Source organism: Oncorhynchus masou, chromosome 24, assembly GCF_036934945.1.
Source record: "Oncorhynchus masou masou isolate Uvic2021 chromosome 24, UVic_Omas_1.1, whole genome shotgun sequence".
NCBI lineage: Eukaryota > Metazoa > Chordata > Actinopteri > Salmoniformes > Salmonidae > Oncorhynchus > Oncorhynchus masou.
Window position 1 is genome coordinate 72,452,947 of NC_088235.1, and position 26,211 is coordinate 72,479,157.

The 26,211-nt window shown below is 49.2% G+C and overlaps 1 protein-coding gene across 7 annotated transcripts in view; it reads right to left on the bottom strand.

Annotated features, from left to right (window-relative positions):
* patj (PATJ crumbs cell polarity complex component) overlaps nucleotides 1-26,211 on the bottom strand; it is a 190,238-nt gene that overhangs the window by 4,794 nt on the left and 159,233 nt on the right. For 3 of the 7 annotated variants that reach the window (XM_064934768.1, XM_064934765.1, XM_064934766.1), the window contains 10 exons: nucleotides 25,980-26,089; nucleotides 22,913-22,996; nucleotides 22,020-22,213; nucleotides 21,397-21,544; nucleotides 20,323-20,409; nucleotides 19,809-19,941; nucleotides 19,611-19,648; nucleotides 19,203-19,505; nucleotides 1,376-1,479; nucleotides 917-1,040 (listed from right to left, as the gene is read on the bottom strand). In XM_064934768.1, coding sequence (XP_064790840.1) covers nucleotides 917-1,040; nucleotides 1,376-1,479; nucleotides 19,203-19,505; nucleotides 19,611-19,648; nucleotides 19,809-19,941; nucleotides 20,323-20,409; nucleotides 21,397-21,544; nucleotides 22,020-22,213; nucleotides 22,913-22,996; nucleotides 25,980-26,089 — 1,325 coding nt within the window. The remainder of the gene's footprint in view (nucleotides 1-916; nucleotides 1,041-1,375; nucleotides 1,480-19,202; nucleotides 19,506-19,610; nucleotides 19,649-19,808; nucleotides 19,942-20,322; nucleotides 20,410-21,396; nucleotides 21,545-22,019; nucleotides 22,214-22,912; nucleotides 22,997-25,979; nucleotides 26,090-26,211) is intronic. The other 4 variants (XM_064934770.1, XM_064934769.1, XM_064934767.1 and 1 more) reach the window with 4 other exon arrangements.

Consider the following 26,211-nt stretch of genomic DNA (forward strand, 5'->3'; position numbering starts at 1 on the left):
ATGTGCATAACTGAGGGAGAGGGAGTCTACCTTTTCATGGTTGTTTGATCAATAGGACTGTAAAGTTCCCAAATGTAAGAGGACCTCCATGGTATTTACATATTTGCAGAAATCCATTCAGGTGTATTTCGTGGCTTTCGGCAAACGCATTCTCATGATCTAAAGTCCCACTGTTACTACTGTAAATGTAAATAAATGATGGCAGGTCCGTGTGGCAAACGGCTAATTTGCATTAAGGCCAACTATAGCTCTGATTGGCTATGCCGCACTGGTCCTGGACATGACAGATGTTTTTATTAAGTTTTATTTACTGCAGTGTCTATTAATTGTCCAAACGCATGGCTGCATTCCCACTCGATGAATGTATGAAAACGTGAAAATGACCATATATAAGTACTCGCTTCTCAGTGGTTTAATGGTTTAATAAGATTTCATGTTGCTAAAAACACTGAGCAGTTCTACTTGGACCTCCTATTTTAGAAGTAATTACTGATCTGTTTTTGAATGCGTTATTGTGTGGATGTGTTTAAGTATACTTGTGGGGACTAGATTAATCCACAAGAATTGTAAAAGAAAAATGTTTTGACCAACTAAAGACATTTTTAGTCTTTAGTTTCTATTTCTAGGGGGTTTAGAGTTAGAATTAGGGTTTAGGAGCTAGTTATTTTTAGGGTTAAGGTTAGGTTTTGGGGGTAAGGTTATAAAAATTGGATTTTGAATGGGACTGAATTGTGTGTCCCCCACAAGTTTAGTTAGTATTATATGTTTGTGTGTAAATGTGTGTGTGTATGTGGTGAAGGAGCATCTGCTGCCATCTGGTGTCCCATAAGGGAACTAAAAACACACTCTGCACTATTGCATGCTAAGACACATTACCCTGCAGGCACGTGTGATGGTGCAAAGTGGAGTTAGTTACCTTGCTGAAGACAGTCTTGATGTAGATGGGCAGGTCTCCATGAGGGCTTCCGAAGCCCCCTACGATGCTGAAGCCAAGGCCGTCAGAACCCTTCTCAAGAGAGATATTCTTGGGCTTGGGGGCCCTACAGAGACATGAAGGAACCAGAAGTTTAGGACTAGGAGGCACTGGGCTTCTTATTAAACAGGTCAAGGATCAGCTTTACCATTACCTAATCTAAACCATAAGGGGAGAAACACTAAACTGACCCCAAATCGGTATCTAGGAATAAATTCATCCTACTTGCTCAAACAATGTGCTGCATTATTTTTACTCTTCTTTTAATTGTATATCATTTATTTTGTGTCATTGTACAGCTCTAGGGTCAGCATACCCTCCCCTAGTCCAAACCTTAACCACTAGGGGAGAACGCAAAAATGACCTTAGGTCAGTGTCTAGGAGCAACTTAGTCCTACTCACTCTGGCTCCCCTGGCTGTGTGTCTGGGCTGTTGGGAAGGCTGGTGATAGTGGACATACTCTCCACCTGACTGGCTATGGCACTGATGTTGGTGTCAGCGATCACCTGCAACACAAACAAATTAATATGCACAAATGACATTAGAATTCACAGGGTATAATCTGTGTGAGCTTGTGTGTGGGTGTGTGAGTAATAGACGACGATGAGTCACAGGGTACATGTGATGTGGGTTTCAGATGGAATTCATTTTAATTTTTTATGTACTACAGATATGGCTCCTGGTTCAAAGTCTTGGTTCAATGTCAGAGAAAGCCACTCAAAGCATAATGTGGTTATCATTGATCATTTTCCCCTTTCCTCCTCTCTCTCTCACTCTCTCTAACTTTGGCAAGGAAAACAGCTTCGTTAGGTTTTAGTCCTCTCGTTTAACGAAATAGTCAGCCAGCCAACTAGGGCGGGAGACGACGTTCGGTCTGCATCTGTTGATTTCCATATTTAAATCAAGCGGGAGGCAATTAAAAATATGAAAAACAAAAACAAACAAAGGCTAATTAACGGACGACTTGTTGGCTGTGCGAAGGAACATTAGTGGAACGCTCCCCATCCGTCGCATGCACTAATCTTACTGATATCTTCTTTCTGGAGAAAGAGAGAGAGAGAAAGGGGAAGGAGTGAGAAAGAGAGCGAGAAAGGGGAAGGAGTGAGAAAGAGAGCGGGAGAGAGAGAGAGAAAGGAGTGAGAAAGAGCGGAGAGAGAGAGAGAAAGGGGAAGGAGTGAGAAAGAGAGCGGGAGAGAGAGAGAAAGGGGAAGGAGTGAGAAAGAGAGCGAGAAAGGAGTGAGAAAGAGCGAGAGAGAGAAAGGGGAAGGAGTGAAAAAGAGAGCGAGAGAGAGAAAGGGGAAGGAGTGAGAAAGAGAGCGGGAGAGAGAGAGAAAGGGGAAGGAGTGAGAAAGAGAGTGGGAGAGAGAGAGAAAGGGGAAGGAGTGAGAAAGAGAGCGGAGAGAGCAGGAGAGAGAGAAGAAAGGAAAGGAGAAAGAGAAGAGAGAGAGAGAAAGGAGTGAGAAAGAGCGGGAGAGAGAGAGAGAAAGGGGAAGGAATGAGAAAGAGAGCGGGAGAGAGAGAGAGAGAAAGGGGAAGGAGTGAGAAAGAGAGCGGGAGAGAGAGAGAAAGGGGAAGGAGTGAGAAAGAGAGCGGGAGAGAGAGAGAGAGAAAGGGAAAGGAGTGAGAAAGAGAGCGGGAGAGAGAGAGAAAGGGGAAGGAGTGAGAAAGAAAGCGGGAGAGAGAGAGAAAGGAGTGAGAAAGAGAGCGGGAGAGAGAGAAAGGAGTGAGAAAGAGAGCGGGAGAAAGAGAGAGAAAAGGGGAAGGAGTGAGAAAGAGAGCGGGAGAGAGAGAGAAAGGGGAAGGACTGAGAAAGAGAGCGGGAGAGAGAGAGAGAGTGAAAGGGGAGAGAGAGAGAAAGGGGAAGGAGTGAGAAAGAGAGCGGGAGAGAGAGAGAGAAGAGGAGTGAGAAAGAGAGCGGGAGAGAGAGAGAGAAAGGAGTGAGAAAGAGAGCGGGAGAGAGAGAGAGAGAAAGGAGTGAGAAAGAGCGGGAGAGAGGGAGAGAGAGAAAGGGGAAGGAGTGAGAAAGAGAGCGGAGAGAGAGAGAGAGAAAGGGGAAGGAGTGAGAAAGAGAGCGAGAAAGGAGTGAGAAAGAGAGCGAGAGAGAGAAAGGGGAAGGAGTGAAAAAGAGAGCGAGAGAGAGAAAGGGGAAGGAGTGAAAAGAGAGCGGGAGAGAGAGAAAGGGGAAGGAGTGAGAAAGAGAGCGGGAGAGAGAGAGAGGGGAAGGAGAGAGAGAGAGAGCGGGAGAGCAGGAGAGAGAGAGAGAGAAAGGGAAAGGAGTGAGAAAGAGAGCGGGAGAGAGAGAGAGAGAAGGGGAAGGAGTGAGAAAGAGAGCGAGAAAGGAGTGAGAAAGAGAGCGAGAGAGAGAGAAAGGGGAAGGAGTGAAAAAGAGAGCAGGAGAGAGAGAGAAAGGGGAAGGAGTGAGAAAGAGAGAAAGGGGAAGGAGTGAGAAAGAGAGTGGGAGAGAGAGAGAAAGGGGAAGGAGTGAGAAAGAGAGCGGGAGAGCAGGAGAGAGAGAGAGAGAAAGGGAAAGGAGTGAGAAAGAGAGAGAGAAAGGGAAAGGAGTGAGAAAGAGAGCGGGAGAGAGAGAGAGAGAAAGGAGTGAGAAAGAGCGGGAGAGAGAGAGAGAAAGGGGAAGGAATGAGAAAGAGAGCGGGAGAGAGAGAGAGAGAAAGGGAAGGAGTGAGAAAGAGAGCGGGAGAGAGAGAGAGAAAGGGAAGGAGTGAGAAAGAGAGCGGGAGAGAGAGAGAGAAAGGGAAAGGAGTGAGAAAGAGAGCGGGAGAGAGAGAGAGAGGGGAAGGAGTGAGAAAGAGAGCGGGAGAGAGAGAGAGAGAAAGGAAGGAGAGAAAAGAGAGCGGGAGAGAGAGAGAAAAGGAGGGAGAAGGAGTGGGAGAGAGAGAGAGAGAGAAAGGGGAAGGAGTGAGAAAGAGAGCGGGAGAGAGAGAGAGAGAGAAAAGGGAAGGAGTGAGAAAGAGAGCGGGAGAGAGAGAAAGCGGAAGGAGTGAGAAAGAGCGGGAGAGAGAAAGGGGAAGGAGTGAGAAAGAGAGCGGGAGAGAGAGAGAGAAAGGGGAAGGAGTGAGAAAGAGAGCGGGAGAGAGAGAGAGCGGAAGGAGTGAGAAAGAGAGTGAGAAGAGAGCGGGAGAGAGAGAGGGAAGGAGAGAGAGGGGAGAGAGAGAGAGAGAAAGGGAAAGGAGGAAAGAGAGGAGGGAGAGAGAGAAAGGGGAAGGAGTGAGAAAGAGCGGGAGAGAGGGAGAGAGAGAAAGGGGAAGGAGTGAGAAAGAGAGCGAGAAAGGAGTGAGAAAGAGAGCGAGAGAGAGAAAGGGGAAGGAGTGAAAAAGAGAGCGAGAGAGAGAGAAAGGGGAAGGAGTGAAAAAGAGAGCAGGAGAGAAAGAGAAAGGGGAAGGAGTGAGAAAGAGAGAAAGGGGAAGGAGTGAGAAAGAGAGCGGGAGAGAGGAGAGAGAGAGAGAAGGGGAGAGAGCAGGAGAGAGAGAGAGAGAAAGGGAAAGGAGTGAGAAAGAGAGCGGGAGAGAGAGAGAAAAAGAGTGAGAAAGAGCGGGAGAGAGAGAGAAAGGAGTGAGAAAGAGAGCGGGAGAGAGAGAGAAAGGGGAAGGAGTGAGAGCGGGAGTGAGAGAGAGAAAGGGGAAGGAGTGAGAAAGAGCGGGAGTGAGAGAGAGAAAGGGGAAGGAGTGAGAAAGAGCGGGAGTGAGAGAGAGAAAGGGGAAGGAGTGAGAAAGAGAAAGGGGAAGGAGTGAGAAAGAGAGTGGGAGAGAGAGAGAAAGGGGAAGGAGAGTGAGAGAAAGAGAAAGGGGAAGGAGTGAGAAAGAGAGTGAGAGAGAGAGAGAAAGGGAAGGAGTGAGAAAGAGAGCGGGAGAGAGAGGGGAGAGAGGAGAGAAAAAGGAAGGAGTGAGAAAGAGAGCGGGAGAGAGAGAGAGAAAGGAGTGAGAAAGAGAGCGGGAGAGAGAAGAAAGGAGTGAGAAAGAGAGCGGGAGAGAGAGAGAGAAAGGGGAAGGAGTGAGAGAGCGGGAGTGAGAGAGAGAAAGGGGAAGGAGTGAGAAAGAGCGGGAGAGAGAGAGAGAAAGGGGAAGGAATGAGAAAGAGCGGGAGAGAGAGAGAGAGAGAGAAAGGGGAAGGAGTGAGAAAGAGAGTGAGAGAAAGAGAGCGAGAGAGAGAGAAAGGAGTGAGAAAGAGAGCGAGAGAGAGAAAGGGGAAGGAGTGAGAAAGAGAGCGGGAGAGAGAGAGAAAAGGGGAAGGAGTGAGAAAGAGAGAGAAAGGGAGAGAGAAGAGAGAGAGAGAGAGAAAGGGGAAGGAGTGAGAAAGAGCGGGAGAGAGAAAGGGGAAGGAGTGAGAAAGAGAGCGGGAGAGCGGGAGAGAGAGAGAGAGAAAGGGGAAGGAGTGAGAAAGAGAGCGGGAGAGAGAGAGAGAAAGGAGTGAGAAAGAGAGCGGGAGAGAGAGAAAGGAGTGAGAAAGAGAGCGGGAGAGAGAGAAGGAGAAAGGGGGGAGAGAGAGAAAGAAGGAGAGAAAGAGAGCGGGAGAGAGAGAGAGAAAGGGGAAGGAGTGAGAAAGAGCGGGAGAGAGAGAGAAAGGGGAAGGACTGAGAAAGAGAGCGGGAGAGAGAGAGAGAGAGCGAGAAAGGGGAAGGAGTGAGAAAGAGCGGGAGAGAGCGAGAAAGGGGAAGGAGTGAGAAAGAGAGCGGGAGAGAGAGAGAAAGGGGAAGGAGTGAGAAAGAGAGCGGGAGAGAGAGAGAAAGAGCGAGAGAGAGAGAGAGAGAAAGGGGAAGGAGTGAGAAAGAGAGCGGGAGAGAGAGAGAGAGAGAAAGGGGAAGGAGTGACAAAGAGAGCGGGAGAGCGGGAGAGAGAGAGAGAAAGGGAAAGGAGTGAGAGAGAGAGAGAGAGAAAGGGGAGAGAAAGAAAGCGGGAGAGAGAGAGAAAGGAGTGAGAAAGAGAGCGGGAGAGAGAGAGAAAGGGGAAGGAGTGAGAAAGAGAGCGGGAGAGAGAGAGAAAAAGGAGTGAGAAAGAGAGCGGGAGAAAGAGAGAGAGAAAGGGGAAGGACTGAGAAAGAGGACCGGGAGAGAGAGAGAGAGAGAGAAAGGGGAAGGAGTGAGAAAGAGCGGGAGAGAGAGAGAAAGGGGAAGGAGTGAGAAAGAGAGCGGGAGAGAGAGAGAAAGGGGAAGGAGTGAGAAAGAGAGCGGGAGAGAGAGAAAGAGACGGAGAGAGAGAGAGAGAGAGAAAGGGGAAGGAGTGAGAAAGAGAGCGGGAGAGAGAGAGAGAGAGAGGGGAAGGAGTGAAAGAGAGCGGGAGAGAGAGAGAGAGAAAGGGAGAGAGAGAGGGAGAGAGAAGAGAGAGAAAGGGGAGAGAAAGAGAGCGGGAGAGAGAGAGAGAGAAAGGAGTGAGAAAGAGAGCGGGAGAGAGAGAGAGGGAAGGGAGAGAGAGAAGAGAGAGAAAGGAGAGAGAGAGAGAAGAGAAAGGAGAAGAGAGAAAGAGAGCGGGAGAGAGAGAGAAAGGGGAAGGAGTGAGAAAGAGCGGAGAGAGAGAGAGAGAGGGAAGGAGTGAGAAAGAGAGCGGGAGAGAGAGAGGGGAAGAGGAGAAGAAGCGGGAGAGAGAAAAGAAGGAGTGAGGAGAGAGAGAGAGAGAAAGGGGAAGGAGTGAGAAAGAGAGCGGGAGAGAGAGAGAAAGGAGTGAGAAAGAAGGAGCGGGAAAGAGAGAGAAAGGAGAGAAAGAGAGCGGAGAGAGAGAGAAAGGGAGAGTGAGAAAGAGAGCGGGAGAGAGAGAAAGGAGTGAGAAAGAGAGCGGGAGAGAGAGACAGGAGTGAGAAAGAGGAGAGAGAGAGCGGGAGAGAGAGAGAAGAGAGAAAGGAGAGAAAGAGAGCGGGAGAGAGAGAAAGGAGTGAGAAAGAGAGCGGGAGAGAGAGAGAAAGGAGTGAGAAAGAGCGGGAGAGAGAGAGAGAAAGGAGTGAAAAGAGAGAGCGGGAGAGAGGAGAAAGGAGAGAGAAGAGAGAAGGAGTGAGAAGAGAGCGGGAGAGAAGAGAAAGGAGTGAGAAAGAGAGCGGGAGAGAGAGAGAAAGGAGTGAGAAAGAGAGCGGGAGAGAGAGAGAGAGAAAGGAGTGAGAAAGAGAGAGGAGAGAGAGAGAAAGGAGTGAGAAAGAGAGGGAGAGAGAGAGAGAGAAAGGAGGAAAGAGAGAGAGAGAGAAAAGGGGGGAGAGCGGCGGGAGAGAGAGAGAGAGAAAGGGGAAGGAGTGAGAAAGAGAGCGGGAGAAAGAGAGAGAGAAAGGGGAAGGAGTGAGAAAGAGCGGGAGAGAGAGAGAGAAAGGGAAAGGAGTGAGAAAGAGAGCGGGAGAGAGAGAGAAAGGGGAAGGAGTGAGAAAGAAAGCGGGAGAGAGAAAGAAAGGAGTGAGAAAGAGAGCGGGAGAAAGAGAGAGAGAAAGGGGAAGGAGTGAGAAAGAGAGCGGGAGAGAGAGAGAGAAAGGGGAAGGAGTGAGAAAGAGCGGGAGAGAGAGAAAGGGGAAGGAGTGAGAGAGAGCGGGAAAGACTGAGAGAGGAGAAGAGGGGAGGAGAGAAGGGGGAGAGAGAAAGGAAAGAAGAAGAGCGGGAGAGAGAGAGAAAGGGAAGGAGTGAGAAAGAGAGCGGGAGAGAGAGAGAAAGGGGAGAGAAAGAAAGCGGGAGAGAGAGAGAAAGGAGTGAGAAAGAGAGCAGGAGAGAGAGAGAGGGGAAGGAGTGAGAAAGAGCGGGAGGAGAGAGGAGAGAAAGGGAAAGGAGTGAGAAAAGAGCGGGAGAGAGAGAGAGAGAAGGGGAAGGAGTGAGAAAGAGAGGGGGAGAGAGAGAGAAAGGGAAGGAGTGAGAAAGAGAGCGGGAGAGAGAGAAAGGGAAGGAGTGAGAAAGAGAGCGGGAGAGAGAAAAAGGGGAAGGAGTGAGAAAGAGCGGGAGAGAGAGAAAGAAGGAGGAGAAAGAGAGAGAGAGAAGAAAGGAGTGAGAAAGGAGGGAAGGAGGGAGAGAGAGAGAGAGAGAAAGGAGGAGAAAGAGAGCGGGAGAGAGAGAGAGAGAGAGAGAAGGAGAGAAGAGAGCGGGAGAGAGAGAGAGAGAAAGGAGTGAGAAAGAGAGCGGGAGAGAGAGAGAGAGAAAGGAGAAAAGAGAAAGGAGCGGGAGAGAGAAAAGGAGGAGAAAGAGAGCGGGAGAGAGAGAGAGAAAGGAGTGAGAAAGAGAGCGGGAGAGAGAGAGAAAGGGGAAGGAGAGAGAGCGGGAGAGAGAGAGAGAGAAAGGGGAAGGAGAGAGAGCGGGAGAAAGAGAGAGAAAGGGGAAGGAGTGAGAAAGAGAGCGGGAGAGAGAGAGAGAGAAAGGAGTGAGAAAGAGAGCGGGAGAGAGAGAGAGAGAGAAGGAGAGAGAAAGAGAGCGGGAGAGAGAGAGAGAAGGAGAAAGGAGAGAGAAAGAGAGGGGAGAGAGAGCGGGAGAGAGAGAAAGGGGAGAAGGAGTGAGGGGCGGGAGAGAGAGAGAGAGAAGGAGTGAGAAAGAGAGCGGGAGAGAGAGAGAGAGAGAAAGGAGTGAGAAAGAGAGCGGGAGAGAGAGAGAGAAAGGAGTGAGAAAGAGAGCGGGAGAGAGAGAGAAAGGGGAAGGAGAGAGAGCGGGAGAGAGAGAGAGAAAGGGGAAGGAGAGAGAGCGGGAGAAAGAGAGAGAGAAAGGGGAAGGAGTGAGAAAGAGAGCGGGAGAGAGAGAGAGAGAGAGAGAAGGAGTGAGAAAGAGAGCGGGAGAGAGAGAGAGAGAAAGGAGTGAGAAAGAGAGCGGGAGAGAGAGAAAGAGAGAAAGGAGAGAAAGAGAGCGGGAGAGAGAGAGAGAGAAAGGAGTGAGAAAGAGAGCGGGAGAGAGAGAGAAAGGAGTGAGAAAGAGAGCGGGAGAGAGAGAGAGAAAGGAGGAGAAAGAGAGCGGGAGAGAGAGAGAGAAAGGGGAAGGAGAGAGAGCGGGAGAAAGAGAGAGAGAAAGGGGAAGGAGTGAGAAAGAGAGCGGGAGAGAGAGAGAGAGAAAGGAGTGAGAAAGAGAGCGGGAGAGAGAGAGAGAGAAAGGAGTGAGAAAGAGAGCGGGAGAGAGAGAGAGAAAAGGAGTGAGAAAGAGAGCGGGAGAGAGAGAGAAAGGAGTGAGAAAGAGAGTGGAGAGAGAGAGAGAAAGGAGTGAGAAAGAGAGCGGGAGAGAGAGAGAGAAAGGGGAAGGAGAGAGAGCGGGAGAGAGAGAGAGAGAAAGGGGAAGGAGTGAGAAAGAGAGCGGGAGAAAGAGAGAGAGAAAGGGGAAGGAGTGAGAAAGAGCGGGAGAGAGAGAGAAAGGGGAAGGAGTGAGAAAGAGAGAGAGAGAGAGAAGGAGTGAGAAAGAAAGAGAAAGGAGTGAGAGCGGGAGAGAGAGAAAGGGGAAGGAGTGAGAAAGAGGAGGGAGAGAGAAAGAAAGAGAGAAAGAGGGGAAGGAGTGAGAAAGAGCGGGAGAGAGAGAGAAAGGGGAAGGACTGAGAAAGAGAGCGGGAGAGAGAGAGAAAGGGGAAGGAGTGAGAAAGAGCGGGAGAGAGCGAGAAAGGGGAAGGAGTGAGAAAGAGAGCGGGAGAGAGAGAAAGGGGAGAGAAAGAAAGCGGGAGAGAGAGAGAAAGGAGTGAGAAAGAGAGCAGGAGAGAGAGAGAGAAAGGAGTGAGAAAGAGAGCAGGAGAGAGAGAGAAAGGGGAAGGAGTGAGAAAGAGCGGGAGAGAGAGAGAGAGAGAGAAAGGGGAAGGAGTGAGAAAGAGAGCGGGAGAGAGAGAGAGAGAAGGGGAAGGAGTGAGAAAGAGAGCGGGAGAGAGAGAAAGCGGAAGGAGTGAGAAAGAGCGGGAGAGAGAAAGGGGAAGGAGTGAGAAAGAGAGCGGGAGAGAGAGAAAAGGAGTGAGAAAGAGAGCGGGAGAGAGAGAGAAAGGGAGTGAGAAAGAGAGCGGGAGAGAGAGAGAGAGAGAAAGGAGTGAGAAAGAGAGCGGGAGAGAGAGAGAGAGAGAAAGGAGTGAGAAAGAGAGCGGGAGAGAGAGAAAGGAGTGAGAAAGAGAGCGGGAGAGAGAGAGAGAAAGGAGTGAGAAAGAGAGCGGGAGAGAGAGAGAGAAGGAGTGAGAAAGAGAGCGGGAGAGAGAGAGGAGTGAGAAAGAGAGCGGGAGAGAGAGAGAGAAAGGGGAAGGAGAGAGAGCGGGAGAGAGAGAGAGAGAAAGGGGAAGGAGTGAGAAAGAGAGCGGGAGAAAGAGAGAGAAAGGGGAAGGAGTGAGAAAGAGCGGGAGAGAGAGAGAGAGAAAGGGGAAGGAGTGAGAAAGAGAGCGGGAGAGAGAGAGAGAAAGGGGAAGGAGTGAGAAAGAGAGCGGGAGAGAGAGAGAAAAGGGGAAGGAGAGAGAGAGAAAGGGGAAGGAGTGAGAAAGAGCGGGAGAGAGAGAGAGAGGGGAAGGAGTGAGAAAGAGAGCGGGAGAGAGAGAGAGAGAAAGGGAAGGAGTGAGAAAGAGCGGGAGAAAGAGAGAGAGAAAGGGGAAGGAGTGAGAAAGAGCGGGAGAGAGAGAAAGGGAAGGAGTGAGAGAAGAGAGGGAGAGAGAGAGAGAGAAGAAAGGGGAGGAGTGAGAAGAGACCGGGAGAGAGAGAGAGAAGGAGTGAGAAAAAAGAGCGGGAGAGAGAGAAAGGGGAAGGAGTGAGAAAGAGAGCGGGAGAGAGAGAAAGGAAAGGAGAGAAAGAGAGCGGGAGAGAGAGAGAGAGGGGAAGGAGAAAGAGAGCGGGAGAGAGAGAGAGAGGGGAGGAGTGAGAAAGAGGGAGAGAGGAGAGAGAGAGAGAGCGAGAAAGGGGAAGGAGTGAGAAGAGAGCGGGAGAGAGAGAGAAGAGAGAGAAAGGAGTGAGAAAGAGAGCGGGAGAGAGAGAGAGAAAGGAGTGAGAAAGAGAGCGGGAGAGAGAGAGAGAAAGGAGTGAGAAAGAGAGCGGGAGAGAGAGAGAAGAAAGGAGTGAGAAAGAGAGCGGGAGAGAGAGAGAGAGAAAGGAGTGAGAAAGAGAGCGGGAGAGAGAGAGAGGGGAGTGAGAAAGAGAGCGGGAGAGAGAGAGAAAGGAGTGAGAAAGAGAGCGGGAGAGAGAGAGAAAGGGGAAGGAGAGAGAGAGCGGGAGAGAGAGAGAGAAAGGGGAAGGAGTGAGAAAGAGAGCGGGAGAAAGAGAGAGAGAAAGGGGAAGGAGTGAGAAAGAGCGGGAGAGAGAGAGAGAGAAAAGGGAGGAGGAGAAGAGAGCGGGAGAGAGAGAGAAAGGGGAAGGAGTGAGAAAGAGAGCGGGAGAGAGAGAGAAAGGAGTGAGAAAGAGAGCGGGAGAGAGAGAGAAAGGGGAAGGAGTGAGAAAGAGAGCGGGAGAGAGAGAGAGAAAGGGGAAGGAGTGAGAAAGAGCGGGAGAGAGAGAGAAAGGGGAAGGACTGAGAAAGAGAGCGGGAGAGAGAGCGAGAAAGGGGGAGAGAGAAAAAGGAGTGAGAAAGAGAGCGGAGAGAGAGAGAGAGGAAGGGGAGGAGTGAGAAAGAGAGCGGGAGAGAGAGAGAGAAAGGGGAGAGAAAGAAAGCGGGAGAGAGAGAGAAAGAGAGAAAGGGGAAGGAGTGAGAAAGAGAGCAGGGAGAGAGAGAGAGAGAAGGAAGGAGTGAGAAAGAGAGCGGGAGAGAGAGAGAGAGAAAGGGGAAGGAGTGAGAAGAGAGCGGGAGAGAGAGAGAGAGAGAAAGGGGAAGGAGTGAGAAAGAGAGCGGGAGAGAGAGAAAGCGGAAGGAGTGAGAAAGAGAGAGGGAGAGAGAAAGAGGAGAAGAAAGAGAGCGGGAGAGAGAGAGAGAAAGGGAGAAAGAGAGCGGGAGAGAGAGAAGAGAGAGGAGTGAAAGAGAGCGGGAGAGAGAGAGAGAAGGAGTGAGAAAGAGAGCGGGAGAGAGAGAGAGAGGGGAAAAGGAGTGGGAGAGAGAGAGAAAGGAGAGAAAGAGAGCGGGAGAGAAAGGAGGGAGAAAGAGAGCGGGAAGAGGAGAAGGAGAGAGCGGGAGAGAGAGAAAGAGGGGAGAGAGAGCGGGAGAAGAGAGAGAGAAAGGGAAGGAGAGAGAGAAGGAGAGAGAAAGGGGAGGAGAGAAAGAGCGGGAGAGAGAAGAGAGTGAGAAAGAGAGCGGGAGAGAGAGAGAGAGAAAGGAGTGAAAGAGAGCGGGAGAGAGAGAGAAAAGGGGAGAAGAGAGCGGGAGAGAGAGAAAGAGAGAAAGAGAGAAAGAGCGGGAAGGAGAGAGGAGAAGGGAAGAGAGAGGAGGAAGGGAGTGAGAGAGAGCGGAGAAGAGAGAGGGAGAGAAAGAGAGCGGGAGAGAGAGAGAGAAAGGGGAGGAGTGAGAAGAGAGCGGGAGAGAGAGAGAGAAAGGGTGAGAAGAGAGAGAGAGAGAAAGGGGAAGTGAGAAAGAGCGGGAGAGAGAGAGAGAGAGAAGGGGAAGGAAAGAGAGAGGGAGAGAGAAAGAAAGGAGTGAGAAGAGAGGAGGGAGAGAAAGGGAGGAGGGGAGCGGGAGAGAGAGAGAGAGAAGGAGTGAGAAAGAGAGCGGGGGAGAGAGAGAGAAAAGGGAAAGAGAGTGAGGGAGAGAGGGAGAAAGGGAGAGAAAGAGCGGGAGAGAGAGAAGGAGTGAGAAAGAGAGTGGAGAGAGAGAGAGAGAAAGGGGAGAAAGAGAGAGAGAGAGGAAAGGAAAGGAGAGAAGCGGGAGAGAGAGAGAGAAAGGAAGGAGTGAGAAAGAGAGGCGGGAGAGAGAGAGAGAAAGGGAAGGAGTGAGAAAGAGCGGGAGAGAGAAAGGGGAGAGAGAGAAAGAAAGAAAGAGGGAGAGAGAGAAAGGGGAAGGAGTGAGAAAGAGAGCGGGAGAGAGAGAGAGAGAGAAAAGGGAAGGAGTGAGAAAGAGAGCGGGAGAGAGAGAGAGAAAGGGGAAGGAGTGAGAAAGAGCGGGAGAGAGAGAGAAAGGGGAAGGACTGAGAAAGAGAGCGGGAGAGAGAGCGAGAAAGGGGAAGGAGTGAGAAAGAGCGGGAGAGAGAGAGAAAGGGGAAGGAGTGAGAAAGAGAGCGGGAGAGAGAGAGAAAGGGGAGAGAAAGAAAGCGGGAGAGAGAGAGAAAGGAGTGAGAAAGAGAGCAGGAGAGAGAGAGAGAAAGGAGTGAGAAAGAGAGCGGGAGAGAGAGAGAAAGGGGAAGGAGTGAGAAAGAGCGGGAGAGAGAGAGAGAGAGAAAGGGGAAGGAGTGAGAAAGAGAGCGGGAGAGAGAGAGAGAGAAAGGGGAAGGAGTGAGAAAGAGAGCGGGAGAGAGAGAGAAGAGAAAGGGGAAGGAGTGAGAAAGAGAGCGGGAGAGAGAAAGGGGGGAAGGAGTGAGAAAGAGAGCGGGAGAGAGAGAGAAAGGAGTGAGAAAGAGAGCGGGAGAGAGAGAGAGAGAGAAGGAGTGAGAAAGAGAGCGGGAGAGAGAGAGAGAGAGAAAGGAGTGAGAAAGAGAGCGGGAGAGAGAGAGAGAGAGAAAGGAGTGAGAAAGAGAGCGGGAGAGAAAGGAGTGAGAAAGAGAGCGGGAGAGAGAGAGAGAGAGAGAAAGGAGTGAGAAAGAGAGCGGGAGAGAGAGAGAGGGAGCGGGAGAGAGAGGAGAGAAAGAGAGCGGGAGAGAGAGAGAGGGAAGGAGAAAGAGAGCGGGAGAGAGAGAGAGAAAGGGGAAGGAGAGAGAGCGGGAGAGAGAGAGAAAGAAAGGGGAGAAAGGAGGGGAAAGAGAGCGGGAGAAAGAGAGAGAAAGGGGGAAGGAGAGAGAGAGAAAGAGAGAGAGAGAGAGAGAGAGAGAAAGGGGAAGGAGTGAGAGAGAGCGGGAGAGAGAGAGAGAAAGGGGAAGGAGTGAGAAAGAGCGGGAGAGAGAGAAAGGGGAAGGAGTGAGAGAGAGAAAGGGGAAGGAGTGAGAAAGAGCGGGAGAGAGAGAGAGAGAGAAAGGAGTGAGAAAGAGAGCGGGAGAGAGAGAGAGAGAAAGGGGAAGGAGTGAGAAAGAGAGCGGGAGAGAGAGAGAGAGAAAGGGGAAGGAGTGAGAAAGAGAGCGGGAGAGAGAGAAAGGGGAAGGAGTGAGAAAGAGCGGGAGAGAGAGAGAGAAAGGAGTGAGAAAGAGACCGGGAGAGAGAGAGAAAGGAGTGAGAAAAAGAGCGGGAGAGAGAGAAAGGAGTGAGAAAGAGAGCGGGAGAGAGAGAAAGGAGTGAGAAAGAGAGCGGGAGAGAGAGAGAGAGAAAGGAGTGAGAAAGAGCGGGAGAGAGAGAGAGGAGTGAGAAAGAGAGAAAGGGAGAGAGAGAGAGAGAAAGGAGTGAGAAAGAGAGCGGGAGAGAGAGAGAGGAGTGAGAAAGAGAGCGGGAGAGAGAGAGAAAGGGGAAGGAGAGAGAGCGGGAGAGAGAGAGAGAGAAAGGGGAAGGAGTGAGAAAGAGAGCGGGAGAGAGAGAGAGAAAGGGGAAGGAGTGAGAAAGAGCGGGAGAGAGAGAGAGAGAAAGGGGAAGGAGTGAGAGAGCGGGAGAGAGAGAGAGAAAGGGGAAGGAGTGAGAGAGCGGGAGAGAGAGAGAGAAAGGGGAAGGAGTGAGAAAGAGCGGGAGAGAGAAAGGGGAAGGAGTGAGAGAGAGAAAGGGGAAGGAGTGAGAAAGAGCGGGAGAGAGAGAGAGAGAAAGGAGTGAGAAAGAGAGCGGGAGAGAGAGAGAGAGAGAAAGGGGAAGGAGTGAGAGAGAGCGGGAGAGAGAGAGAGAGAAAGGGGAAGGAGTGAGAAAGAGCGGGAGAGAGAGAAAGGGGAAGGAGTGAGAAAGAGCGGGAGAGAGAGAAAATGGAAGGAGTGAGAAAGAGCGGGAGAGAGAGAGAAAGGGGAAGGAGTGAGAAAGAGAGCGGGAGAGAGAGAGAGGAGTGAGAAAGAGAGCGGGAGAGAGAGAGAGAGGGAAGAAAGAGAGCGGGAGAGAGAGAGAAAGGGGAAGGAGAGAGAGAGCGGGAGAGAGAGAGAGAGAAAGGGGAAGGAGTGAGAAAGAGAGCGGGAGAAAGAGAGAGAGAAAGGGGAAGGAGTGAGAAAGAGCGGGAGAGAGAGAGAGAGAAAGGGGAAGGAGTGAGAGAGCGGGAGAGAGAGAGAGAAAGGGGAAGGAGTGAGAGAGCGGGAGAGAGAGAGAGAAAGGGGAAGGAGTGAGAAAGAGCGGGAGAGAGAGAAAGGGGAAGGAGTGAGAGAGAGAAAGGGGAAGGAGTGAGAAAGAGCGGGAGAGAGAGAGAGAGAGTGAGAAAGAGAGCGGGAGAGAGAGAGAGAGAAAGGGGAAGGAGTGAGAGAGCGGGAGAAAGAGAGAGAGAAAGGGGAAGGAGTGAGAAAGAGCGGGAGAGAGAGAAAGGGGAAGGAGTGAGAAAGAGCGGGAGAGAGAGAAAATGGAAGGAGTGAGAAAGAGCGGGAGAGAGAGAGAAAGGGGAAGGAGTGAGAAAGAGAGCGGGAGAGAGAGAGAGAGAGATTAAGGGGAAGGAGTGAGAAAGAGAGCGGGAGAGAGAGAGAGAAAGGGGAAGGAGTGAGAAAGAGAGCGGGAGAGAGAGAAAGCGGAAGGAGTGAGAAAGAGAGCGGGAGAGAGAGAGAGAAAGGGGAAGGAGTGAGAAAGAGAGCGAGAGAGAGAGAGAAAGGAGTGAGAAAGAGAGCGGGAGAGAGAGAAAGGGGAAGGAGTGAGAAAGAGAGCGAGAGAGAGAGAGAGAAAGGGGAAGGAGTGAGAAAGAGAGAGAGAGAGATTAAGGGGAAGGAGTGAGAAAGAGAGCGGGAGAGGGAGAACGGGGAAGGAGTGAGAAAGAGAGCAGGAGAGAGAGAGGGAGAGAGAGAAAGGGGAAGGAGTGAGAAAGAGAGTGGGAGAGAGAGAGAAAGGGGAAGGAGTGAGAAAGAGAGCGGGAGAGCAGGAGAGAGAGAGAGAAAGGGAAAGGAGTGAGAGAGAGCGGGAGAGAGAGAGAAAGGAGTGAGAAAGAGCGGGAGAGAGAGAGAGAGAGAAAGGGGAAGGAGTGAGAAAGAGAGCGGGAGAGAGAGAGAGAAAGGGGAAGGAGTGAGAAAGAGCGGGAGAGAGAGAGAGAAAGGGGAAGGAGTGAGAATGAGAGAGAGAAAGGAGTGAGAAAGAGAGCGGGAAAGAGAGAGAGAGGAAGGGGAAGGAGTGAGAAAGAGAGCGGGAGAAAGAGAGAGAAAGGGGAAGGAGTGAGAAAGAGCGGGAGAGAGAGAGAGAAAGGGGAAGGAGTGAGAATGAGAGAGAGAAAGGAGTGAGAAAGAGAGCGGGAAAGAGAGAGAGAAAGAGAGCGGGAGAGAGAGAGAGAAAGGGGAAGGAGTGAGAAAGAGAGCAGGAGAGAGAGAGAAAGGGGAAGGAGTGAGAAAGAGAGCAGGAGAGAGAGAGAGAAAGGGGAAGGAGTGAGAAATAGAAAGAAGTGAGAAAAAGAGCGGGAGAGAGAGCGAGAAAGGTGAGATTAGTAGTCAGAGAGAGAGAGAAAGGGGAAGGAGTGAGAAAGAGCGGGAGAGAGAGAGATAAAGGGGAAGGAGTGAGAGAGTGAGAGGGACCGTGAGAGATGGAAACAGCACAAACTAGAAAGAGAGAGAGGGAGAGATCGAGTCAGACACTGAGTGAGAAAGATGTGTGGAGGGAGGGGGTTAGTAGTCAACAGTAATTGCTGGGTGTCCTGGGTGGTGTGTGTGTGTAATCAGCGCTATGCAGCAGGGCTAGCCCAGTGCTGAGGCTCCTGGAGCTGGACTGATAAAGCTGCATTAGCATAAAGGCCTGGGATTATCTGGCCCAGTGCTCCAAACTGCCAGCCGGCTGCATGGAGCTGATAACCACACAGTGCATGGGCGGGTGTGCGCACACGGCAGTATTTTCTACTGCACACATACGGTACATAGAGAATGTATGTGCATACACACTCACACCCCCATTGATAAATACATACACATCATGGTCAAATAAAATGAAAGAATTTATGTTTGGAATTTTTTATTTTTTTTACATATCTGGAATAAAATGGCATCATTGTCCCTTATTAGGGAATATGTATTTGATAGATGTAAAATAATCTGCAATTAATAAACAATGCGGACACATTGGGTGATCGGTGTCATTACGTTTCAAATCTGATACCTTATTTGGCCATATAAATATGAGTTGTGGGGTGTTAGTGTGTGTGTGTGTGTGGACCAGAAGTCCCCACAAGAATAGTAAACCAACAAAGATTTGACCAACTGGAGACATTTTGTTAGTCCCCACGAGGTCAAATGCTATTTCTTGGGGGTTTTGAGTTAAGGTTAGAATTAATGTTAGGTTCAGAATTAGGTCTAGGATTAGGAGCTTGGGTTAGGACCTTGGGCAAGAGTATGGGTTAGGGTTTAGGGTAAATAGGATTTTGAATGTGACTGAATTGTGTTCACCCACAAGGTTAGCTGTACAAGACTGTGTTTATGTATGTCTACAGTCACCGGACAGTTTATTAGGTACACCCATCTGAATTCCTCAGGGCATGGATTCTACAAAGTGTTGGGAAACGTTCGTTGCTCAATTGGTATCAAGGGACCTAACGTGCGCCAGGAAAACATTCCCCACACCATCAGCCTGTACCGTTGACACCAGGCAGGATAGGTCCACGGACTCATGCTGCTTACGCCAAATCCTGACTCTGCCATCAGCATGACGGAACAGGAATTCATCGGACCAGGCAATGTTTTTCCACTCCTCAGTTGTCCAGTGATACCGGGCCCACTAGAGCCACACTGATAGGAGTGGAACCCGGTGTGGTGGTCTGCTGCAATTTTTTTAATTTAACCTTTATCTAGGTCAGTTAAGAACAAATTATTATTTACAATGACAGCCTACCCCGGGCAAACCTGGATGACACTGGGCATTGTGCGCTGCCCTATGGGACTCCCAATCACGGCTGGATGTGATGCAGCCTGGATTCGAACCAGTGACTGCAGTGATGCCTCTTGCACTGAGATGCAATGACTGCTGTGCCACTCGGGAGCCCTAAATAGCCCATCCGTGACAAGGACCAAACGAGTTGTGCGTTCCGAGATGTCATTCTGCAGCACAGTTATTTGTCTGTTCGTTAGCTTACACTATTCTTGCCATTCTCTTTCGACCTCTCTCATCAACAAGTTGTTTTTGTCCACAGGACTGCCACTGACGGGATGTGTTTTTGTTTGTTGCGCCATCCTCGGGCTAAACCCTAGACACGGTTGTGCGTGAAAAGCTCAGAAGTCTGTCCGTTTCTGAGATACCGGAACCGGTGCACTTAGCACCAACGATCATACCGCGCTTACATCATACCCACCCCGGCTGCACCCATGTGCCATTGTGCACAAATTGATTTTGCCCCCCCCTCACATGAAACGCAATCACGACACACAGGTTAAAATATCAAAAAAACTCTGAACCAATAACATTAATTTGGGGACCGGTTGAAAAGTATTAAACATTTATGGCAATTTAGCTAGCTAGTTTGCACTTGCTAGCTAATTTGTCCTATTTAGCTAGCTTGCACTTTCCAGCTAATTTGTCCTATTTAGCTAGCTTGCACTTTCCAGCTAATTTGTCCTATTTAGCTAGCTTGCACTTTCTAGCTAATTTGTCCTATTTAGCTAGCTTCTTGTTGCTAGCTAATTTGTCCTGGGATATAAACATTGAGTTGTTATCTTACCTGAAATACACAAGGTCCTCTACTCCACCAATTAATCCACACATCAACCAAATCGTTTCTAGTCAGCTTTCCTCCTTCTAGGCCTTTTCTTCTTTTGACTTTATATTGCGATTGGCAACTTTCATAAATTAGGTGCATTACCGCCACTGACCTCGTTCGTCTGTCAGTCACCCACGTGGGTATAACCAATGAGGAGATGGCACGTGGGTACCTGCTTCTATAAACCAATGAGGAGACGAGAGAGGCAGGACTTATGGCGCGATCTGCGTCACAAATAGAACTGACTTCTATTTTAGCCCTTGGCAACACAGATGCTCGTTGGCGTGCACGGGCAGTGTGGGTGCAATAATTCAATAATATAGATTTCAAAATGTATTTTGTGACGTGAGCGGTGTAGTAGCCTGTAACGCTCAAATAAACAGTAACTGAATGCCTCGATACCTACACGCCTGCTTTTCATAGCAAGCCACTGTCACGTGACTCAATGTCTGTAGGAGAAATCAATTTTCGTGAATGGGGTGGTGTACCTAATAAACTGAGTGTATGTGTGTGTATGAGTTCCATGTGCATGCTTGCAGTGTGTGTGTGTGTTTGTTTTTCTACCTGGAGAATGATGCTGCCGTAGGCATTCTTCAGCATGGTGACCACATCCCCATGGGACAGGCCATCCAGAGACTGAGCGTTGATACTCACGATCCGGTCTCCTACCTGAAGGACAAAAAACACACACCATGGTGAGAGATTATAGACAGCAAGGGGATCGTAACACACTGACACACGCACCTTGAGCCTGTGTGTCTTAGCTGCCACCCCGTTGGCCTGGATCATAGCCACGAAGATGGGGATATCCCCAAGAGGACTGCCCTTCCCCCCAGCTATACTGATCCCCAACGCATCAGTAGGACCCTGAGAGAGAGGGAAGGAGAAGGGTGATTGGTCTGGTTGGGGACTCATCTTCTGATGATCACAGCAATCACTGTGAGCCGAACAGAAGAGGAGCTCTCCATTTACCCGCGTGATCTCCACAGTGCGCACACCCATCTCTGCTCCTATAACACAGAGAGAGGGACAGACAGGCATTACACAGGGAACTGACTGGAATCCAATCCCGGTCCTCAGAGCTCAGCACTCCAAAAGACCAAAAGTGCAGTACCAACGTTCAGACGGAGAGGCTAGGTTCCAATCCAGGAGAGCAAAGTTGTCCTCTACCTGCGCTCTTTGATGAGGTCATGCTCTCCGTCATGGGCTTCCTGGCGTTGTTGAGGAGCTGAGAGGTGGAGGGGGTGGAGTTTAGCGGGGGGTGGGGCGTGGCAATTGTGCTGTTGGCAATCACGTGGCTCATCTGTTGAAGGGAGAGAGGGAGGGGAAACTGAGCTGTGATCCAGTCAGGAGAAGAAAAAAAAAAAAAAAACAGACTGAGGAATGCTGCCCGGTGGCAGCGAGTTTGTTTTGGGCAAGGTGAGTGAGTCACTGACACACAGTTGACACCAGAATGAGTCTGGTAAATGTCCAGCAGGCGGCCATTTTGGCTCCCATGCATGAGATGAATGGAGCGAGGAGGAGGTGGTGAGACAGTGGGTATTAATGACACAGCAGCCAGGGTGAGTCAGTGTGACTGAGCTTCTGCATGCAAGCTCCCAGGCAGCAGGGGTGAGAATGGCCGCACACACTCTCCTCCGGCGAGATCACGCACGCACACACACACACACACACACACACACACCTGGCTTCCCTGGGAGGTGTGTCTGGGAGAGATCCAGGAGACAGCCTTCAGTCGACCCAGCTCTAGGAGAACCACCCCCCTGGCGCACTGCAGAGGCACAGGTAACGCAACAGCAACAGCACGAAGCAGAGCATCTAGGGACCAGGCCTTACAGAGTCTACAGCCACATCCTAGTTAACTGCTGGCTGATGCAGCCTGCTGGGATCTCCACGACAGAGGACAGGGCACACGCTTCAATCGTACAGGGTCTCCACTTCACAGGCCGCGTCCCAAAACGGTACCGTATTCCCAATATGGTGCACTATATAGGGAATAGGGGTGCCATTTGGTACGCGGCCATAGTGCAATACTACGACAACAATACAACCCATTTAACGCCCAACTGCAGCCAAGATACCCACTCCAGGTCATAGACGGAAGCAAGAAGTTGAATACTACTATATACTTTGATAAGGGCGCTGGCAAAGGTATACACCACTGTAGCAACTGTCCACAAAACACCCACTTTAAAAGGACTCCACAAAGTGCTCAACTGTAGCCAGAACCACCACTCCAGAAGGCCTCACCGCTGCAGCTAAAAGCACTTCTGAAGAGCACCGCAGGCTTTGACAATAACAGTACCAACGGTGACCCCTTGTGGTAGAAGGAAGGAGAGTTTTGTGGTTACGGACAGGCTGGGTATTGTCTTGGTCTGTGACGGTGAGAGGGATGTTCGTTTGTGTTATTTTTGAGGCAAGTATTAGCTGTTGTTATGGGTTTTAGTTGGACTACTGTAGTTATTTGTTTTGCCTGTGACTATTGTTCTTTGTTTTGTCTGACTGCAGTTGTGGTCTATTTGATCTGCAATTGCACAGTATTTGTTTGGTCTATAATGGCAGTTTTGTGTGTGCATTGGGTACATGAAGTCTGTGTCTACAAGTCTGTGTCTACAAGTCTGTGTCTACAAGTCTGTGTCTACAAGTCTGTGTCTACAAGTCTGTGTCTACAAGTCTGTGTCTACAAGTCTGTGTCTACAAGTCTGTGTGGTTGTTTGTTGGTGTGATGTTGAGCCATAGGTCTGGCCCCTCCCCTTACCTTGAGAATGGCGGCCACCGTCTCCTGCGAGGCCTGCCTCATGTCATCGCCGTCGACAGAGAGGATCTGGTCCCCTTGCATCAGTCGGCCGTCCAGCTCGGCGGCGCCCCCTTTCACCACGTCCGAGATGAACACCCCCGTGCCGTTCCTACAGTGCATGCAGACCAACAGCCATCTGAACAGATGCCGAGCCAATGTATTGCAAAAGAATTCCAACAAACATTTTCCAGCTTTCAAATCCATCTGACATTGTAAGCCTGTGAAAATGCTGGTTAACCCTTCGTTGCCGTTTGACGGAGATCCTGTAGCTAACAAGCAAGAAGAGAGTGCGAACGGCTCCAGCAGTTCCTCGTTACACGTTTTGCTAGTTAACATTACACTTCCTGATAGGGGTGAAACTCCTGCAGCGGAGACACACGGAGGTCGCATCCCAACTCTCCAAGTGTGCATTTGCATAAATCCCTTCATGGATTTAAAAGCTTCTGATTGGTGTAAGCATTGGCTTGAGGGAGTTTCAACCACTGTTAAATCTAAGACGGGGAGTGTGCAAATGCGGAAGTGCACAATTTGTGAGAAATCAGGAGAGTGGGGACGCAGCCTGTGTGTCAAAGTAGCAACTGTACCTCTTGCCGACGATACTGAGACCCAGGCCGCGGCCGGCCTTCTTCTGCAGTTCCACACTGAACACGTCCAGGTTCTCTTCGTCGCGGTACTGTGCCTCGTCCCGTAGCACCGTCAGACGCACCTTGGCCGGGGTCTGCCGCAGGGCTGTGATGGCGTCTTCGTGGGCCGCGCTGCGCAGGTCCACGCCATTCACCTGGATGGGCGTACACATACACATGTACACTGGTGTAACTCAGTTTCTATGGTCGGAGTTCTCCCACCTATATACAGTATTTAGCTGCTATTTACAATCTTAAAAAATTAAATAAATTCGCACATAAAATAGCCTAACAATTAAGAAAAAAAAGTACTCGGCTTGAGGATAAATACAGCCACTGTTTAACTCAGCGGGTTTTGTCTTGCAAATAGCCGACACAAATGGGATGCAACATTCAAGGTCCATTTTATTAAATCAAATGGAAATCCAACTTGAGACTCCCCTGAAGTCCTCCTTTTTGGGTGCAAATGTTTTCACCATGGCCTGCAGGTCCAGCAGTTTTCTACACGGAGTATATGACTTTTTGGAGAGTTACTGTCAAAATGATTTATTAAAAAAAATATATAAAAAACATTGATGGCTCGTGGTCCTCCCCGCCTTGCAGGGGCTGCCCGGTACTCACTCAACTACTCCTTTATCTCAGTGCAAGCCAGTAGAGGGAGACGTTGTCTTAGTTTAGTGCACTAGGGAGCACGACACGACCATGTGCATTGATGGAAAAGGTGCAGTGAGGTCTGTGATTATTCCATTTTGCTCTCTGTTGCGCAGCTAACAGACTTGTTAGAGGTGTGACGAAGGGAGAGAGAAATAGAGGAGAAAGAGGATAGATAGAGAGAGAGAGAGAGAGAGACTAACCTCCAGGATCTGATCTCCAGCCCAGAGTCGTCCATCGCGTGCCGCCGCCCCCTCCTCATATACCTCATGGATCACTATGGCATCCTGGATAGAGTCCGAGACAGAGGGAGATAGAGAGAGCGAGCGAGAGGTAGAAGGAGAGAAACGAGGGGATATGACAGTGAATAGGACATTAGGACTGCTTACGATGACTATAAGACCCAACCACTCACACCTGCTTAAACCGCTCTCATTGACAGCACCTTCAAACATCAGCAATTTATATGAACCCTCAACAGCGATTCTTCAGAGAGCGAGAGCGAGCGAGAGAGAGCGAGAGCGAGCTCCACCCACAAAACATCCACAGAAAAACAGCATCTTGATTTTTGCAAAAACATTAGGAAGACTTCCACTTCTACTGCCAACTGAAAGAAGGCCATGCATATTCTGGGTGCAACCAATCCAACATTCATACAAGCAGAGAGCATTTATGGAGAACTGTCTCAGAGTGAACCCTTAACAAAACCAGCCCAAAAACAACATTGAAATTCACACAAAATTTAGACTGCTGGAGGAGAATAATAAGAAAACCTCACTTCCCCAATAGTTGATTTAGATTAAAAGGTCAGAGAAAGATGGAATGCGATTGAACATTGGAAGGAGACTTCACCTTAAGGCCTTTCCACACTGTATGTCGGATTCAGCCTTTTACGGTTATTTTGTCACACTGCGCGATGTTACCACATTTAAATCTTGATGTCAACCTGGCCAAATGGTACAATTTGCTTTAGTTTTATCGTCACATTCTGCGTTTGCCTTGCGGGACTACGGCAACCGACGTAGGCTGCGCCAACTGCAGCGGTGTGTTTGATCTGCGCATGTGCCGACACCAGCAGCGCAAGCCTCTCTCTATGATAATGCGCGAAATAGTTGTCACATAGAAACTTTGTCTTGTTAGACAAGGTGTGACAAAAGAAAGAAAGGAGGAACTTTTATATTGATTTTCTGCATTCATCAAGGTAGCTTGATTTCATATGTGTCATGTAACCAAGATTAACAGGGGATTCGTTCTTCTTGCAAAGCATGTAAATGTTAAATTCAAACTATTACATGAATCATACTACTCACAATAGGCTAATCGTATTATCTTGTATGCATACTCAGTGCCCATGTTCCTATTGGTCAGTCACCGGGATCGGCTCGTAACACCACCCACACTACACGATAAAGCAGCGTTTCCCAAACTCAGTCCTGGGGATACCAATGGGTGCACGTTTTGGTTTTTGCCCTAACATTACACAGCTAATTCAAATGATTAAAGCTGGATGATTAGTTGATTATATGAATCAGCTGAGTTTGGGAAAGATTACTGACACTCAGAACTTTGTCGGAGCCGACGAAGGCCAGCATCCAAGAGTCGCCTCTTCACCGTTGACATTGAGACTGGTGTTTTGCAGGTACTATTTAATTAAGCTGCCAGTTGAGGACTTGTCAGGCACCTGTTTCTCAAACTAGACACTAATGTACTTGTCCTCTTGCTCAGTTGTGCACCGGGGCCTCCCACTCCTCTTTCTGTTCTGGTTAGAGCCAGTTTGCGCTGTTCTGTGAAGGGAGTAGTACACAGTGTTGTACAAGATATTCAGTTTCTTGGCAATTTCTCACATGAAATAGCCTTCATGTCTCAGAACAAGTATAGACTGATGAGTTTCAGAAGAAAGGGCTTTGTTTCTGGCCATTTTGAGCCGTTTCCAGCTACAATAGTCATTTATAACATTAACAATTTCTACACTGTATTTCTGATCAATTTGATGTTATTTTAAAAAGCAACAATTATTTTGTTGCTTTTCTATCAAAAACAAGGACATTTCTAAGTGGCCCCAAACTTTTGAACGGCCCCAAACTTTTGAAACTTTTTGTAGCTCATATCCCGCTCAAGGTCTTATTTGGGATAAGCTGTTTACCATGCACATTTGACATCCATGAATAAACAGAATATTCCTAATGTAAGTTAACATATGGGTTAAATGGAATAGTAACTGAAAGATGGACACCGACTGTAGGCCTATAACATGTAACATAATATATTAACAACTCCTGCAGAATTATGCATTTCTTGCAGTAAAATGATAGAACAAATGTTAATTGTGTCTTAGGAACAGGAGTGGAGAAATAAGACTTCTTTCAGCAGCTCTTGAGAATTTGCGAACGCATGCGTTTATGTATCATCTTTGCACTGTTATGCAAGCGGAAGGTATTTCAACCACATAAAATACCAGCCCGGTCTCATAGACTAGACTCTGAAATTAGTATGATTTGAAGGGTTTGGTTTGGTTACATAAGACAAAAGGTTACTTAAGGAAACCTCTTAGATGTAAGCTACATTGTTCTGGTACGGGTTCCGACCAACAATAAATAAACAAATATTTTCTTCTCTTTAGTATTATAGCTACAATTCTTATTGTTGTTGTTTCCATAATTTTTTGGGGTGTCACTTTGGCAACATTGACCTTGTCATTCATGCCATTAAAGCATATTGAATATGTGTGAGTGTGTGTGAGAGTGAGTGAGTGACAGAGCGAGAAACAGAGCGAATCACAGCTAGGCTATATGACTAACTGGACTGAAAGCCTCTGGAAAGATCAGTCGAAACAAAGTGAATGCTTCTCTCAATGCTCATCCTTGGGCAAATCGGCTACAGAACATTCAATTAAATAGCAGGCGACTCCTTTGTTCTGCGGTGGCCTGAGGCTGCTGTGTGTTCCCAGAAGACTACGGAGAGAGAGAAAGAAAGAAAGAGAGAGAGAGAGAGCTAAACCACTCTCTGCAGTGTCTTTCTCACCTCTGGCTGAGACAATGCACTGTAACTTCAAATAAACCGAACAGAAATTGACTACAACAGACTGGGTAAAAAGCAAATCAATTAAAAGTTGACACTTTATTTGAATAAAGGCAGACCTTGGCTCGTGTCATGCCGTTTCATTAGCCCATATCAAATTCCAATGTCAAGCTCACGTCCATCTTGGTGACCGTTGTTGACGGTTGACGTAGAAACCAGTTGCACACCCCTGAGTAGAGTTAGTCATCTTACCAGCTGTGTATCTTTGCCCCCTACGATGCTGAGGCCCAGGCCAGAGCGACCCTTGGCGATCTCTATGACTATCTCTTGGCCTGGAACGATAGGACACGTGGCTGGGTCTACTGGAGAGAGGAAAGATGGAGAGAGAGAGAGATGGAGAGAGAGAGATTCTGTAATAAAACGTCACAGCAAACAGAGTTGCTATTTTTGTTGGACGGCGTCATATTTCTAAGGAATTTCAAAC